The 17,681-nt window shown below is 58.3% G+C and overlaps 1 protein-coding gene across 11 annotated transcripts in view; it reads left to right on the forward strand.

Annotated features, from left to right (window-relative positions):
* The window catches only part of MICAL3 (microtubule associated monooxygenase, calponin and LIM domain containing 3), a 157,942-nt gene extending 140,261 nt beyond the window's left edge, over positions 1-17,681 (forward strand). For 8 of the 11 annotated variants that reach the window (XM_064478811.1, XM_064478810.1, XM_064478818.1 and 5 more), the window contains 6 exons: positions 315-425; positions 1,394-1,487; positions 12,599-12,664; positions 14,686-14,785; positions 14,967-15,040; positions 15,115-17,681. In XM_064478811.1, coding sequence (XP_064334881.1) covers positions 315-425; positions 1,394-1,487; positions 12,599-12,664; positions 14,686-14,785; positions 14,967-15,040; positions 15,115-15,299 — 630 coding nt within the window. In that variant the 3' untranslated portion in view covers positions 15,300-17,681. Of the gene's footprint in view, positions 1-314; positions 426-1,393; positions 1,488-5,573; positions 5,625-12,598; positions 12,665-14,685; positions 14,786-14,966; positions 15,041-15,114 lie in introns of all 11 variants that reach the window. The other 3 variants (XM_064478815.1, XM_064478821.1, XM_064478813.1) reach the window with 2 other exon arrangements.

Genomic DNA, 17,681 nt, shown 5'->3' on the forward strand with positions numbered 1-17,681 from the left:
AAACTGACCAGCGTTTTTACCCCTGCAGTCTTGAATAGAGCAGACCTCCTTCCATGGGAATGAGTGAGCCCAGCGATAAAGATGCTGGTCTTTGTCCTTCTAACTTGCTGGCAGTCAGTGTGCACTCAGCCTCCTGTCCTTGCACCCTGGGGAGTGTCTCCAGGCAGGTTTCCGGGTGCCCTGTGGTATGTGGGGCTCCCACAGGGACAAGGGCCTGGGTGTCTGCACACGCCTCGCCCTCGCCTGCCCTCTGGTCCCCACGCCCTGCCAACCAGCACGCACCTAACTGAGGAAGCCCTTCTCTCTCCCTCCAGCCAAGAACTTACACAGAGGAGGAGCTGAACGCCAAGCTGACCCGGCGGGTGCAGAAGGCAGCTCGGAGGCAGGCCAAGCAGGAGGAGCTGAAGCGTCTACACCGCGCCCAGGTGAGCAGGGAAAGCCACCTCCTCCCCCTAGCTGGTACCCGTGCAGATGAGGGCAGAGCAAAAGCAGGCAGGCTGTCCCTCACCTGGGCCCCTGCCTTGATGGGACCACAGCAGCCTAGTCTAGGGGTATTTGTTGGCAGAGGGAGGAGCTGAGCTTGAGTTTCCTGGACCCCCAGCTCTGCAAGAGCTGCTGTCCACAGGCAGCAGTGACCGACTGGCCTCTGATGGGGCTGGGATTTAGAGATCAGAGCGATCCTGTGGTACCCAGGCCATTCCAGTTTTGTTTTTTGTTTTTTTTTTTTTGCAAAAAATAATTTCTTAATGCAAAGTGTTAAAAGATACCTAAATACGATGTGGACTTTTAGGTCAAAGCACATGTACATGATTCTGTTCATAAAGATTAGCACAGTAATCAAGTCCACAACGATGAGAAACACCAACAGCAAGTCCAGCACTGGTGAAAACGTCCCTCTGGGGCCACAATTCCCCCCAGACCCCTTGTCAATTAGTCCTTCTTAGTCCTTTCCTCGGACCTCACTCTGGGTCCGCGTACCCTGCTTGACTGGGTGCCTGCATTGTATTTCGTTTTCTGTGTGAAAATAAGTCGTCAGCTGCTGCTTTGGGGTGGACCATCTCCTGGGGGTCCTCTACGCACTTCCACACAGGTCCTGGCTTGTCATCCACGGGACGCAGGGACAGGATTTCTACAAGACTGAGGAGCCACACTGGCGCTGTAGGAATCTCCCCTTCAGGACCCGCCCCCAGGCGTCCACTGCTTCCTTCCCAGGACCTGCCCGAGAGGGGCTGGCCCTCCCACGTCGGCCAGGCCATGCCTGCGGTGCTCACCAGCGAAGGGCCTGGCAGGCCGCCGGGTGCGATGCGCAGTCGCCATGCAGCGATCCGAGCGGTCCCCAGTGGTCCACCGCATCTGTTCGCCTCCCTCCCTGACCCTGCTGTGTTACCCGCAGATCATCCAGCGGCAGCTGGAGCAGGTGGAGGAGAAACAGCGGCAGCTGGAGGAGAGAGGGGTCGCCGTGGAGAAGGCGCTCCGAGGGGAAGCAGGTACAGCCTGGGTCCTGGAGAAGAGGTCTCTCCTATGGGGAGCCACCCACCCCATGGGAGGCTAGTGTCATGTCGCCTCCCTGGAAGTCAGCTGCTTTTCCAGCAGGTTCTCTGGGTCCCCTCGTTACTGAGACCTGGGGCTTCTGATCCTTGGAGGAGCAGGAAGGCACCTGTGTGTGGCTACCCTCCGCCCGTCTCAGGCCTCGCCCTCCCCTCATTCCCCGTCCTCTGCTGCTGGCACCCTGGGCCACCTCCCTACTCCCACCCCTTCCCATCAGCTTCTCAAGGAGATTGACTGGGAACGAGGGAGGCTGTGCACAAGGAACCATCACAGAACTGCACGCACAGGGCCCCTCCTGACCCAACAGGGCCTCTCCTGTGGCCAAGAACACAGACTTCCCAGTGTGGACCCAGGCTCTGTCCTGGAGCCAGTCACTCAGGGCAAAGCCCTTACAGAGGAGACCCTGGGAAGTGGCTGTAAGGGCCATATGCTGGTGACTGTGCTTCCCAGGGCAGAGCCACGGGGGGGCTGTCACGCTGCTGTCCCCAGAGCTGATGAGTGGGCCCAGCAAAGTCGGGCTCCAGTAAAGCAAGGAAGCCTTCTTGGTTCAGGCCCTTGAAACCACTGGGCCGGCCCCAGCTGTGGCCCCAGCCCAGGCATGGGGAGACTCTCTGCTTTCTCCAGAGGCCCTGGGTCTCAGTCCGGGGTCTGGATAGGGAGCCTCCATCCCTCTGTGGAGAGCAGGGCCTCAGCCGGGGGGCTGGGATGCAGACAGGCAGTGACCTGATTTGTGGCAGCCCCTCCTGCTCCCTCACTCTGGTATGACGGAGGGGCGGGGTCTCCAGGTGGGCAGGCTGTCCATAGACTGAAGGAGGACCAGGAGGACCATGAATGCAGCCTGTTGCTGCCTGTGCTCTTGCTGGAATACTGACTGGTGGCTGGCCGCCAAGTGAGTGCTAGTATCAGATGCGTTCGTGGGGACCGCTGCTCCTGGGCACAGTCGGGTCAGGCCCAGAAGTGGGTGTCCTTTCCAGGCCCCTCACGGCCATGAAATGCAGCTGACAGTTGACTCAGGGATGATTTTCGGGTGAAGAAGTGGGACCAGGCAGAAAGATGAGGCTGTGGTGTCCTGGGTTTGTGCCTTACCTGGCACTTGACTCACTGCTGAAGCCCAGGCCGCCAGACGAGATGTGGAAACTTGACCCACTCAGCAGCCAAGAGGCCAGCAGCCGGGGGTGTGTGCGCACAAGGCAAGCGGCCCCTGTGCCGGGAGCGGGCGTGCACCTGGCAGGCCCCCCACCCTTGCTTCTGCTCCCTGCCCTGCATGCTCTGAGCCCTGGAGGAAGTTGGCCAGACCCCACCAGAGACGCCCGGCCCCGGCGGTAACAGGACCCACAGGCCCTGCGCTTGCTGCTCGCTCTTACAGAGATGCCGAGAGGGACCTGGCCTGGTGGCGTTCCCGGTCACCTTCCCTGCAGATCACTCCTGCCCAGGTGGAAGGTGCGGGTAGGTCTCCCCACACTGAGTCACAGTCACAGTCAGAGAAGGTCCTCGAGGAAGACACCCTGCCTGCTCCTCACAGGCTCCGCGTTCCTGGCGGGCGCCCAGGTCGATGGCTCCGTGAGGCGCTGGTGCCCCTGTCGGCTGCCCTGCACTTTGTCCTTGGTGGCCCCACAGTATTTGCATGACAGGCCGAGATGCTTAGACTGCTGCCTGCCCAGGGGTCGGAGAAGACAAACCGCTGAAGATTGGCCTGGGATTTTGCCAAAATCCTCCTTTCTAGTTATTTAGATAATTACCCTTTCATAAAGATACACAACCAGATTTTCATCTAAGTCAGTGGTTTTCAAACTTGTCAGCAGCAGGACGGTTTTCTACAAGCCAAGTTATAAGTTCAAGTTCAAAGTAAAAAAAAATTATGTGTTAGTAAACATGAATTTGAAAATGCAGGTTAATAACCTCAGCATCCAGTCCCTCACTGGATGCAGGTGACACACACAGGTCATTGCTGTAAGCGGGGCAGGTTGTCTGCGGCTCTGGAACCTTAGGACGTGAGCAGCGTGAAGTCTGGGTGCTCGAAGCTGTAAGTGGAGCAGCGGGAGTTGTTCTCACAGCGGAATCACTAACAAATCCAACAGCAGTTCAAATTCCTTACGAAGAACAGATCTCAGATAAAAGCTCCCAAACCGTCAGAGAACAGAACTGCTGTGCTGTGTGCTGTGGCTCCTGGGACCCCTGGCAGGACGCCCCAGGCAGGCTCCCCGCGAGACTCTGCTTGCAGGCCGGGATTGAAATCGACAATTCACGTGTCCTCGTCCCACACGTCACAGGCAGGACAGACACACACCCCGAGGGTGGAAGAAGCCTGGTCCTGAGGGCCTCACAGAAGCGAGTTTACCTGGCAGCACAGATTCACGTGTCAGTGGGCTTCAGAGAGTCACAAGTTGGCGGATCAAAGATTCGAACGTGGTGTGTCTTATTCAGGCTTTTCAATGATGAGTTAAAAGTATTTGTGAATCGGATATTTGGGAGAGTGCTGGAGCACCCCTTGAAGGACCTGAGGGTTCCACAGAGCAGGATGCAAGCCACTGTTCTGGTCTAGAGTTTGCTAAGCAAGGCTTCCCAACCTCTACCCAGAAACACGTCTCCTGATTCAGAGATGGGCTGTGGTGCCTCCTTTGGGAGATTCCCATGATACACTTGGGAAATGCTCCAGGTGGAGCATTTCGACCCCAGGAATGTATTTCCAAACGCTTTACTTTGCTTTTTTTTGTTTTAAGCACATCGCTTCCTAGTCTCCATTTTGTCAGAAGCCTCAGTGGCTCTGTCCCTGCCCTGCGGAGCTCATCTCTGAGGCTCAACTTTGCACTTTGCGCCTGGCTCTCCCCGAGCGGGCGGTCTGGAGTCCTCTGCAGTACTGGTCAGTTCCTTCCCTGAGCTGGCCGCTCGGTCTCACCTGAAGGCTCTCTGAGGGGTCAGGCTGATAGCCACACGGCCCTTACAGAGAAGAACTCTGAGGTGGACGTGCCAGCCTGTTGACCTCAACATGTTTGAGGCTCCTGCATGTCTGGACTGCAAGGTTAGGTTCCGAGCCTTCAAGTCTTGGCAAGACTGAGACACACAGATTCTGGCTGGGGGCACCGGGGAAGCCTTCTTTGTTTCTGGAACCCTGACTCAGGGTCAGCCTCAAGCATGAGCTAAAGAGCCACCAGAGGGTTACCTCCTGCTTTCTGGTGCGTGTGCCCTCGAAGGGGAGCACTCGAGTGGGACCAGGTGCTACAGGGCCAGCTGTCAGACTGTGGTTTGGAGGGAGGGTGGCGAACACTCTGTGTTTTGGGCTTGTTTATGGTCCCGGGGGATGCCCTCAGCAGCGCCTGTGTTGGGGTCCCGGGTAAGCGAAGAATGTGCTTCTGGCTAGGCTGCCGCGGAGCTAAATGCTGGCTGCCTGGATAGTCACCACTGGCTTCCTGCCCTTAGAGGAGGCTGGCAACATGAGGAGCCTGGGCTCAGAAGAAACATGGTCTCCTTCATCTCAAACCCATCCAACAAAAGTGGTTCTGCTGCCTGCTGGGGTCCCCATGCAGTGGGTGAGCTGAGGGCTGGGGTTCCCGTGCTGTGGGTGAGACGAGGGCTGGGGTCCCGGCACAGCTTCTTTAGAGTGTTCACATCTTGCCTTCAGCCCCTCAGCTTGGGGCTCCTGAAATGCGGAAACTAAGGAAGTCAGTAGCCCTAATCTGCCCTTGAATCTTTTAAAGTTTTCTTAATTGGATGAGGTTGAGTCCCAGCGGGATTCCCACAGAGCCAAAACCTCCGTCCTGATTGGAGGTGTAACCAGGAATTGCACAGTAATTGGCTGTGCCCTGTGGTTTTGTGCCACCTGTCCCTCCAGGAGGCCTACAGCTGCAGCATGTGCGTGTGCACCCCGAGTGTGCACGAGGCCCTCGGAGGGAGATGCGTGCTCTGCCTGCTGCCCTTCATCCACCTGCTGCATCTTTGGGTGCTTCTTACGCTGCAGGCCACTGATTGCTTGGGGCTGGGGGACAGGAGGGTGTCTGATCAGTAACTCTCTCACCGATTCCTTGTAGACTATTGGGGAGAGTCTTGTTACAGTGAGCTCGTCGACTTGCACCTGGGTGGTATGTATGCAGCATCTGCTGGCGACACTAACCCTGCTGGCGCGCCCCCCCCCCCCCCCCCGCTCCAACACGCAGGGCTCAGCCCATAACCCATGGCAAAGCACAGGCCCTTTTCCAGCTCAGACAGGGCAGCGTGTGCGCTGCAGGCAGGCTTGACGTAGCTTTGCTGCCCGGGGTTATTTGATTTCTTGAAATCAAAGTTCACCCACCCCAGCCCATCACCCTCGCACCTGCGTCCTGTTCCCTCTGATGTCTCCGAGTTGTTTGACAGCAGTGGCGACAGGCAGTCGCACACACGCGCTCTGAATCCCATCCCTCATGACTTGTGTCACATCCACTAGGAAGCTCACTGCCCGCCACATGCAAGAACCACGCACGTGAGGAGTCATGCCCACATTTCCCCTGAAACAGCACATGCGTGAGAAAGGTCGCCTGTGCTCTGCCTCGACTGACCAGAGGCTATGTTGACAGATACCTGTAAGAATTCCCGCTCTCCTTGCTCTGCCCGGGGACTGCTTTGCAGTGCCTTTAAACACAGACAGGGAATGTCCGGGGTAGTGGTTCTCAGCATGTGGTCCCCGGCCAGCAGTGCCAGTATCACCTGGAAAAGCGTGGGGAATGCAGAGTCTCAGGCCCCACCTGAGACCTTCCAAATCGGGAGCTCTGGAGCAGGGGCCTGGTTACTGTTTCAACAGAGCTTCCAGGCGATTCTTGAGTAGGAGAGCCTGCTGTGTTAGGTTCACGCCTTCTAGAGTGGGAGCGGAGCTCAGTGTTCTTGGTGTCCAGCTGTATGAAGCTCACCGCTGGTGCTGCGTGAAAGAAACACCAGCACAGAGGCTCACCTCCAGACCGTGGGCAGTTGCCCTCCTATCGGGAGCTGTGCCAGGCAGGCAGCGGCTCCCAGGGGCCTGGCGCCTTCCTGAAGTCCCGTTGTCCGGGCCTCCTTATCCACCTGTGCAGGCTGCTTGCCTGGAAGTTTTCTTAAAACAGAACAGCTGGCAAAGGTCATTCTCTCTCAGTTTTTACCACAATTTTTTTTAGAGTCACTTCTTGGCCCATTCATTTAATAACCAAAGCATGATTCTGTGATTCCGACTCTCAGACAGGGCCACGTGCTTAGAGGAGTTCCACCGATACAGAAGCCGGCCCCGAGCTTCCTCCTCCATGGGCGGGCTGTCGCTGGCCTCTGCTCTGGTCCAGGGCTCCGCCGCCACCCGTGTCCCTTCAGAGCCCTGGGGCTTCTGGACCAGGGGCCGCCACCTCGTGGCCACCGATGCTGTAAAAGGGCTGATGCTTGTGCCCCAGCTAGCAGCCACCTCCCCCCAGCTAACATCCTGGGCTTCCCCACCCTCACTCTCTGCGTCCTGGGCTCCCTTCCCACCTCCTCCTGACTCTCTCTGGGGAATGTTTGTATCAATTCCAGACGAATCTGAATATGTGAGGACTTTTTTGTTTAATTCAAAATCTTAGGAGGAGGGTGTAGCTCAGTGGTAGAGCGCATGCTTAACATGTTCAATCCCCAGTGCCTCCTCTAAAAATAAGTAAATAAATAAACCTAGTTATCTCCCTCCCCCCCCAAAATTTTTTTTTTTAATCTGGGAAGAACTGTCAAAACCCATTTCTTTAAAATTGTATCATCCTTCCCTCACAGCTCGAATACTGTAGTCACACTGATTACATCAGGTGTCTAGTTCGGGGTTTTTTGCCCCTGTTACTTGAGTAGTTGGCTGTTTCCATTTTCTGTCCCTGGACTCTAGCTACCGGCCTTCCAGGTTTAGAATTTCAACAGGTTCCTGGGGAAAATGACATAAATAGAAAAAGAAGCTCAGCGTGTCTCTGAACTGCGGGCACCCACATCAGACACTTTATAACCCCTGTGATGGTTCTCTTCCTCTGTGTCAGCCCTTGGTGACTCCTGTGTAAAGTCCAGACTTCCGCGGGCTCTGCTCACTGCACAGAGGCTGCTGCCCTTCCCAAGAGAGCACAGTCCTGGGCCCTCCCCCAGAAGCTCCGGGAGGAAAGCGTAGATGCCAGAATCAGACCCTTTTTCAGTTTCCGCTGATGTTTCATTCTTAGAGCACTCAGTAATATTTGGTATTTGGGGGAAAATTTACCCTCCTGAAATGTGGAGCCTGAAATGTAGACCCTGATTGCTTCTCTGCATTGTACCCCCAAAGGGCCACACAGAAACCCAGCACCCCTGTGCTGCGTGTGTGGACAAGAGGAGACCCGCCAGCCTCTGGCTCTGCCCGTCCCCCGTCTGGCTCCTGCGGGGTCTCCGTGGCTCTCAGCTCACAGTTAAAGGCACTAAGCCTGTTAGAAGTATCTTCTTGAGCCGCAGAGTGTAAACGTCCCTTTGGCACAAGGCTGAACCTTGTGGTTTCAAAGGACCCACTGAAGGACAGAGGTCGGGTCTGGCCGCCCAGCCGCTAGTCTTGTCACCCCGGACCAGGTAGGCGGCAGGGACTCGTCAGATGAAACGGTTACCCTCCGAAGAGCTTTCTACTGAAAGTGCACATGCCTCATTCCCGTTTTCAAAGACCTCACTTCTTGACTTGTATGTGTCAAGAGGAAATGGAGAGCACGTGAGTGGTTTAGAAATGCAGCTCCAAGCACTGGAGAAGGGGCTTTCGCTGTTGCTGTTGGAGGGGGAAGGGCAGGGAGGCCCCCACTGCCTGCTCCCCACTCCTGAGCCTCCCCTTTGTATTCGCTTCACAGTTGATGCTGCCTGCTTTTTGGCTGGTCTGTTTGGTCTGAGTGATAGCCTGGCTTTGTTTTTGCTTTAGGAACTTTAAATCCTTGAGGAGCCCCAGCTTTCCTGCGTGTGTGTGTGTGTGTGTGTGTGTGTGTGTGTGTGTGTGTGTGTGTGTTGTATCTCAATTTTCACATTGTTTTTTCTCACCTTCGTTTTTCCCTCAGTCTAGAGGTTCATTCTGTACTGAGTTTTTCTAACAAGGCATCTCCCCGGCCCTGTCATATGTATGTAGGCGAGGCCCATGGGGCCAGAAGCCTTGCACCCTGCCACACACCGCGTCGCAGCTTCCCGCAGCCCTGCAGACCAGCTGCGGACTTTGGTGTGGCCCCAGGTGTGGACCGGGCATGCAGGCTGCCCTTGGGGCGGGTGTTGGTACTGAGCAGGCGTGTGTGACCCTGGTCAGTCCTCCTGCTCCAGGCCACGTAACCTGGACACCACAGGGGAGAAAGTCAGTGAGAGGCCCCGTTTTTCATGCCTGAAACACCAATAAATTCTCCTGCAAGTTTAATCTGCTAGACTGAGCTTGGGCACAAGAGGTGCCCCTGGTGTTTCCCAGGCTCTGGCCATTTCTATAATGTGACTCGGATAAAAGGTGTCAGGACGGAAGAGCTGCCCCGGAAGAGGACTGGGCAGGGACAGACCAGAGCTGGTGGCGGAGTCGGGGGTGGGGGGCAGGAGCCTGGGGCCTGGAGGCCAGGGCATGAGCGGAGCTTCCTGAAAGTGTGGCCGGAGGACGAGCTGCAGTGTCAAGATACATGGGCGCGGCTCTGAGCCCCTGGAAGGTGATATCCTGTGATTTCTGTGAGCGGGTGCCTTGCGGCTCTGAGCCCCTGGAAGGTGATATCCTGTGGTTTCTGTGAGCGGGTGCCTTGGAATTCTGACTTTTCACTTGGAAGTACAGTCATAAAGGGTGGCTCAGCCCTTAGAAAAGCCCGTTTCCCTCCCGCTGTCTCTAGTGTCCGCACCTCTAGGGCACAGCCAGTGTCCCTGGGGACTTCTGGAGCCCAGCTATCTCCCGAGCAGGCCCCTCCCAGGTCTGCAGGCGCTGGCTGTGGAGACCCCTCCGGCTTGAGGCTGTGGGGAATCTCTTCTGTCCAGTAGAGGGACAGGGGCTGCCCAGGAGGGGAAAAGGGAGGCCCTGGGTGAGGCGGAGCCCCTTGGCTGCAGGCTGGCCCCCGCCATGCCCTCCTTTTGTCCAGGAACCCTTGAGGCAGGGCCACCGGCCTGGCTTCTGCTGCAGCTGCTCTGTCTTTTGCTTCCAACCAGGACATTTTTCCTGTTTTGGCTCTTAAAGAAAATGGCCTGATGCGTTTGAACTTGCACCATGCCCAGGGCATCAGACGTGCTCAGTGAACATTTCTTGTGTAATTTGGTAGTTTCTTACATGGTCCTTAAAACGAGCCCACGATCCTTATGAGGTGTTTCTGATTGTTTCTGACGTAGCACCAGTGTGGAAGCCAGTGGCTGCGTGGCCCCAGGCAGCGCTAGGTGACCGACCTGGAGGCCCGGAACCCCAGGAGACCCCGTGCCAGCTGCTCGTCCCCGGAGGAGCTGGCCTGGTCCTGGCCCCTCCAGGCTTTACAACACATCCGACCGAGGCCCCAAGCCTTCTCTCCCTCAGTCTCGGAGGGTCTGGGGGTTTCAGCTCCCAGAAGGAAGGGGGTGGGGTTTGTCTGTGTCTCACTTGGACACCAGATGCAATGTCTTGAGGGTTTGTCTGTCTTTTCCAGCTATCCTGATGTTTCTTTCTGTTAGGCGATGGGGTGGAGGGGAGGATGCAGGGCTTTGGACAAAGCCTTTATGAGGAAGCCAGAGGAAGCGGGAAACACAGGAGGCACAGGTGTTCCAAAGAGGGCGGGGGCTTGCCCCAAGACTGCCGCTTCTGCCGCTGGGCCCGGGACCAGCCCTGGGCCACGCGGTCCTGTGGGAGCCCCCGTCATAGGGCAGTGAGACCTGGCTCCACTGTGTCCGCAGCCAGTTCACTCACCCTCTCTGGGCCTCTGCAGAGACGGGGGAGGGTGACATGGTGCCCTTCCGGGTCTGCACTGGGAGTGGGCTGTGTGCGTGACTCCTGGAGGAAGGACCCCCGTCCATCAGAGAGGACAGAAGGCCGGGTTCTGTTCAGGCTGCACCACCTTCAGCCTCTCTGAGACTCAGGCCCCTCATTTGAAGACAGGAGCTGCAGGTGTGGGGCCACGGGGCCAGTGCAGGCCCAGGAGACAACAGCTGTGGGGGCCGGGGCTCCCCAGCAGCACGCTCACTCCCTGCTCCCTCGGGAACTCGTGGAGCCGACCCTGCTGTAGGTGAGACCCTGTAGCTTTCCCAAGTTCAGGGACCCGTGTCACCCGCCGGTGTCGCGGAGGGTGGGTGCCAATGGCATCATGTCTGCGGGCGAGTGTGCAGGGCGCTCAGGGCCATGGCTGCTGCCATCACCCGGACGTTACCCAGAAGCAGACATGAAAAGTGTGACGAAGTCTCTTCCCTACAGCTAGTGGACCGAGTCCTGTGAACCTCACGTCCCCAGGCAGGCAGGAGATGAGCTCCGTGTCAGCGGCTCTGAGCTTCCCCTCGCATGCTCACTTCGGGCTCGGGTTCCTGGAGCTCCTTTTGTCTGGCTGGTTTCCCCCCTCAGTTTCTTCTTTTCAAACAGTACTTATTGGGTGCTTTTTCTGATTGTAAAAGACGACGTGCTGTGGCAACAGCGGGGCTGTGGGGAGGGTGGAGGAGGGCTCGCAGCCACGCTGGTGTCGGCCCCCAACCCCGGCCTCTGAAATTTCATGTCTGCTCTGCCGGTCGGCAAGAGGACTTCACGTCCTGAGTACTGTTCTGTCATCTCATGCGTCTTCTGCCCTGGAGGGAGCGTCCAAGGATGTGGTCTGCGTAATCGGGTCTAGAAGCTGTGCTTTGTGATGTCTGGAAGGTGAACAGTCTTGACTGTACCTACAGGCACGTACTTGCTTCTTTTGGATGCATCTGGCTGTGTGTCATGTCGCTGTCCCTTGCTAATGAGCACAGCTGCTGTCCTCACCGCAGCCTGTGTGTGTGACGTCAGAGGTGTGGCCCTGTAGTTCGTGGGTTTGTCCAGGGGTCCCGGGCACCAGCGTGGAAACGAGAGGTTGGATGCAGATGAGCTACAGAGGGTGCTTGTAAGAGAGAAACCTCGCCTCCCCAGTGCATGTGGTCACAGCCATGCCTCTGCAAACACTGGACATAATCACTACACATGCACCACACGCATGCCGACTCTGCACATGCACCACACAGGCAGTCTGCACACAAACCACACACGCAGCCTCTGGCCTTAGTCCTGAAGTTTCACCCGATGTCAGACTCATTGCAGTGCCCCGTAGAGAATGGAGAAGTGCTGACAAGAAAGAGGCATCTGCTCTCACCCTGTTGCAAAGTGAATGGCCTCTTAACCAGCAGTGTGTCTGCTCGGCCCTCCTGTTCCCCTAAACAGGGTTAATTTTGACCATGGAGCCCCTACTCACCAGCCCATGTGGGCCTGTGGCTCCCGCGTGGGCCCTGTGGTTCTGTGATGGTCCCTTGCTGAGCGGCTTCCCGCTTCCTTGAGAGCCCCTAGGCCCCCTAGCACCAGCAAGTCCTCTGCACACTGTGTGCTCCCGGGGTCCCCGTCCGCCACTCTTCCCAGCTCCATTTCACTGAGTCTCTGGCCTGTCCTGTCATGCGGTCCACAGTGTGACAGTGTCCCCCGCCTGTGGCTTCACCTCTCTGCAGAGATGGAGAGCTGCCTCCATGGCAGCTGCCTCCAGGGCCAGGAGCTCCTCCCCATGGGCACGCTGACCCAGCCGCAGAACCCCAGCCCTTGGACTCATCCATGCGCACTGACTTCTGACCTGCAGGTTTTGGGTGTTTTTGAGAAGGGAACCCAAAACCCAAAAGGCCACTGAATAGTGATTCCCAGATGTCACCCCCCACTCAAGGAAGGACCAGAGCAGGCGGGAGCAGCCCACCGGCCCCGGGCCTGGGCCTGTTCAGTTTCCTGCTGGAAAAAGGACTTGATTCATTTGTAGACTGTGTTTCCCTTGCTTCTGCTTTTCCATTTCTTGTATTTTTTCTTTTCCTCCTGTTCCTTTCTCACTTTTTATGCTTTTTGTCCTCTGCTTGTTCTTACTTCACCTCCCCTGACCCTCTCTGCTCCACACTCCTCCTCTGTCTGTCTTGTCTCCTCCTCCTCCTTGTTTGGCCCTTTTTGAAGTTGAGCCCAGTGGCGGGACTCCACGGCGTCGACCTCTCTCCTTCTGCCCTTGCTGTGTCCAGGAAGGTAACGTAACCCCGCTCCCCCACTACTGGCTCCCAGGGCTCGTAGCAACACTCGTCCAAAGGGAACCAAAACCAGCTCTCTGCCCTCCCTCCTCTGACACTTGGTAGCCCTGTTAGGAAGCTCCAGAGCATGTGGCCGTTCCTCACGAGGTACAGTATCCCTATGACTGTCCTGGGAGGACGGAGTACGGGGCAAACCAGCTCCTGCTCTGAGGGCCTCTTGGGCCGCAGCAGGCATCCCACGACACCGGGCCACCACTCGTGGTCGGGCTTTGAGCCCACGTGACCAGCCCCCAGCCGTGCGGCAGTGGTTTGTGCTGGTGGAGTCAAGGAATACTGTCCTTACAGAGACTGGTCTGCACAGACGCCCCAGTTCTCTCCAAAACAACCACTGAAAGCAACTTCTCTGCCCTGTGTCTTGCCGAGTGTGTGTTTTCTTTAAGTTTGTCTGGTTTGCAGTCTGTTGTGGTGACAAGATTGTCATTGGTTGACAAGGCATGTGGCCCGGGGATGGGAGTGTGCCCCAGCTACACTGCTAACCTTCCTCTGCTCTCCCCGGCGCTCACCTCTGACTCTCCCCCCACTCCCCTGCATCCATGCAACCGCCTCTTCAGAGCCTGCTGCCCTGGAGCCGTGGGGGTGTCCTTGTGCTGGGGCAGCAGGAGGGAGGGAGGCTTCCCAGGGCATGGAGAGCTTGCATGCCTCGGAGCTCCGGCCTCCATGCCCCGTGGCTCGCTGTGCAGAGACGCTCAGAAAGGAGTATGTGAAGCTGAACACAGCTGCTCTGAAGCCAGAGAGCTGAGCCTGCTGGGCCTGACACCCCGCAGGGGTGGGCCCGATGGGCCAGGGCTCCGGGCAGCTCAGTGCAGGCACAGCCCCTGCTCATGCGAATGCTGTTCAGTCCTGCATCCCTGAGCGTGGCCGCATGTGCCAGGCACACAGCACGCAGGAAGTCGGTAGGAGGTCGGGGTCCCTGAGAGTTGCCTTTGTGTTTCTGGGTTTGGCTTTCCTGGGAGAGAACTTCTGACCAGTGACCCACAGAACATAGGCAGCTGGAGAGAGCTCTCAGCCTGGCCGTGGGGAGGCCTGTGAACCCCTGTGTACACTTGTTGGATGTGTTCATGTGCATTTTCTAAAAGGAAGAGAGTCCCCAGGTTTCCTGAGAGTGTCAGGTGGATTGTAACCCTAAAATAGCAAGAAGCCCCTGGCAGCCTGGCTTCCGCCTTTGGGCAAGACTGCACTACAGCCATAGGCTTCCGTGTCCCCTCTGTGGGGTGTGGCTCCATGGAAGGTTCTCCCTTCCCTCCTCCGGCTGCAGCTGAGCCCAGCAGGGTCAGGCTGCTCCAGGTGGAGGCTTGGGTATCAGCCGACCACGGGCGGCACCGACCCCAGAAGCTGCTGCTGGGCCTGGATCAGAGCAGGGAGCCCGTGGTCTCCCCGCCCTGGTGAGAGTCCCTGGTGACGGCTCCCTGGGATGGACTGCGTCTGCCCTGCAGGGGTCGCTGGGAGCATTGTCAGGAGGCCAGAATGGCACTGGTGGAGAGAGGTAGCCTCTGGTCAGAGTATGAGGTGAGGAGGCCTCGGCGCAGTGGCCCTGAGCAGTCAGAGCCCAGCACAGGCTGGCAAGTGTCCCCAGGAGGAACGCAAGTTTGTTTCCTCTTCATTAGACTGGTCTCCTCAAAGCAGACCTGGTGCCCAGCAAGTACCAAGTACACACCAGACGAATGAGAAGGGGAGCAGAGCACTTAAAACGGACCCCGAGGAAGCGGTCAAGCAGGAGAGGGGTCCAGGCGAGCTGCGGCCAATTGCCGAGGGGTGAGGGCTGGGCCGGGAGGACAGAGGAAGGCGCAGGCGTGTCTGGCCCTGGGGACGTGGTTCCCTGGTGGCCGTCGGCAAACTGTGGGCCTGGCCTGGGAGTGTCTGACTGATCCCGCTGGGCCCTCTGCACGTGTGCCCCAGTGTGAGGGTTCCTGGGCGGGGGGACGGCAGGCACCGCTGGCCCAGCACGCCCTCTCTTGGCAGGCATGGGCAAGAAGGACGATCCCAAGCTCATGCAGGAGTGGTTCACGCTGGTGCAGGAGAAGAACGCGCTGGTGCGCTATGAGTCGGAGCTGATGATCTTGTGAGTGGCCAGTCCCAGCAGGAGCTTCCTAGTTCAGGGACAAGGGCCTTGGGTGGAGGGTGCTGGGGGGCCGTCAGCTCAGGGCCGGTTCCAGCAGGAGTGCAGACCCTTCCTAGTTCAGGGGATGAGGAGGTGTGTCCCCCTAGTCACTTGCTTGTCCCCCCACCCCCCGAAACCCCAGTGCCCGGGAGCTGGAGCTGGAGGACCGGCAGAGCCGCCTGCAGCAGGAACTCCGCGAGCGGATGGCCGTGGAAGGTAGGAGGGGATGGGAGGCCGGGGTGGGCCGCTGCCTTTGGCCCTACAGGCCTAACGTGTTTGGTTCCACCCAGATCATCTGAAGACAGAGGAGGAGCTGTCGGAGGAGAAGAGGATCCTGAACGAGATGCTGGAGGTGGTGGAGCAGAGAGATGCCCTCGTGGCCCTGCTGGAGGAGCAGCGGCTCCGGGAGAAGGAGGAGGACAAGGACCTGGAGGCCGCCATGCTATCCAAGGGCTTCAGCCTGAACTGGTCCTGAGTGCCGCCCAGGCCCTGGCTGGTCTGTGCATCCACCCGACCCAGGCTGGGTTCTCCCAAGGTCCGAGAAGGCCTGGCGCCTCCTGGGAGTTTGCACTCAAGTGTCTGTGTGCCTCTGAGAAGCGGTCAAGCGTCCATGCTGTGGGGCGCCCCAGGTGAAGACGGTTGTCTGGGTGGCTCAGCCTCCTTGGGAGAGGCCACCTAGACCTCGCGCTCTGGAGAGAGGAGCAGGGAGCGTGCGACGTGGGTGTGGGGAGGGAAACCTGAGTCCTCAGCAGGGTGCCGGTGAGGATACGGGGACCCCACAGGCGTGTCTAGCGGCAGGACGTGGCTCCTCCCGCTCCCAAGGCACTAACCAGAAGCGAGGCGTGACGGGGCCCCGGGGGAGTGGCCGTGGCGGGGAAGCCGAGGCTGGGCTTGCTCCGGCTCCAGACTCGTCACGCGGTCAGGAGGCCCCGTGGCCTGAGGCCTGAGGCTGCTGCAATTCGCTGTTAGTTCACAACACTGGAAAATAATGCCTTTGGGGGCGAGATAGGGCCCTGCGTCCCGGCCCTGCGGTTGGACAGGCTTGTCCTGGGCGCCTCACTTTGGGTGAAGGCTCTGCTCCTCCCTTCGTTGTTCCTGTGTTTGCACCGAATGAAGCTGACAGCCTGGCGAGACGCACGGTAGCTTCATATCCTCTCTGTCAATTAACTTATTTTTTCAGTACTTGAAGCAACTTCATTTTTGTATCTTTACCAGAGACACTGATGGCCTGGCACCCGGGGTGGTGGTACAGAGGTGTGTCCCCACCAACCGAGCTGGTCGCTCTGTTTATTCCCCTCCTCCGTAAGGTTGCTGCCCCGGAGGCCCCGGGTCAGCTGAGACCCCCACGTGGGTCCCGGCGCGTGGTGCCTGTCCTCCACCCGGCGCCTGACGTCTGCGTCTGCACTGCTTGCTCGTCAAGGACACGTTTCAGCACCGTGGGAGCCAGGCCACACAGCTTAGGTGCCATCGGCCCTCCCTGTTGAAATCCTGGCTCTGCAAAACCCACTTTTTCTCCTCAGTTTTGGTGCCAAGGTTTCACCTCCCACAACTCTTACTAAAGAAAGTTCTAGGCTGGCTGTACCAGCAGGTGTGGGACCCTGCTCGGACCCACCTAGCGGAGATGCGCTGTCACGGCATGGGAAGGGCTCTGGCCTGAGCCCTGCACACACATCCTGGGGGCACCATGGAGCCGGCTTCTGCCGTGGGTCAGCCAGGGACCAGCTGTGTCCAGCTCACAGCCACTTTCAGAATCCACGGGGCTGTGCTTGCCGCAGAGCAGGAGCGCACGTCCAGCCGGGAGCGTTCCCATCAGTGCCAGGCCAGCGTGAGGCCCTCTGGCCAAGTCCTGGTGGGGAAGAGAGGCCTCATGGCCAGACAGGTGGGGCATCCACAGGAACCACCGCGTGCCTCAGCTTAAAGTCATTCTCACCGCAGAGGAACAGAAAGCTGTCTTCTTTGCTTCGTCCAAAGCCACTGCGCTCTCCTGTGGAATCCAGGAGATGTGCTGCCCCAGCCACCACAGTGTTGACCTGGCCTCCCCACTGCCCACTCTCTGAGTGAGGGGATAGGTCTCCAGTTTCAGTCTCTGTTCTTAAAGGGGGACCGGAGGGTGGTCTAGATTCCATCTTTAAGCCCCAATTGATCGCCCGTGTGGCCTTTGCCTGACCTTCCGCCCACCTAGCAGGTGCTCCGTGCCTGCTGGGCCCGTCCCTCGCAGTCCCTGCCCACCCGGGATGAGGACGGATTTACAGAGTGGCTGGAAAAGACGCTGGATCCAGCTGTGAGGCCTGACGCAGCAGGAGCACCAGGTGCTGGGCCCGCCCTTGCTGCCAGCCAGTGCCCCAGCCAGAGAAGCGTGTGGGGCCTGACGAGCTCAGCCGGCCCAGCCCCCGGCAGCGTGGTAACCGCAGGGTCTAGGAAGCACTTTTCCCAAGCTCCCATTTTGTAACCACTACTTGCAGGTCCTTTTTGTGCCCTGCTGACGTGCTGCATCGGTGTGTCTGACTCTGGACATGCACGCAGCCCTTCCCGAGAGCCAGGCCCCCTTGAAGGCTGGGCGGCAGGCTCTCTGTGAAACGCCAGTGTGTGAGCCCAAGCCCCAGGCCAGGGCAGGGCCACCAGGTTCAGGTCCGGCTGAGGGGCAGCCCTGCTCAGATGGCGTCCTCTGGCCTCTGCCCCCGGAGCCGTCCTCCAGCTGTCCTTGACCAGCAACGAGACACTATCTTTTCAAAAGAGCAGGACTTTTTTTTAGTGGGGCAGAACATGGAGAGTTTAAAGAAAAAGATTAAAGGTGGTAACAACTAATCTACAAAGGGAAATGGGCCATTTTGTGCACAATAAAAGTTTTTGAAAGAAA

This window comes from Camelus dromedarius, chromosome 25, assembly GCF_036321535.1.
Source record: "Camelus dromedarius isolate mCamDro1 chromosome 25, mCamDro1.pat, whole genome shotgun sequence".
NCBI lineage: Eukaryota > Metazoa > Chordata > Mammalia > Artiodactyla > Camelidae > Camelus > Camelus dromedarius.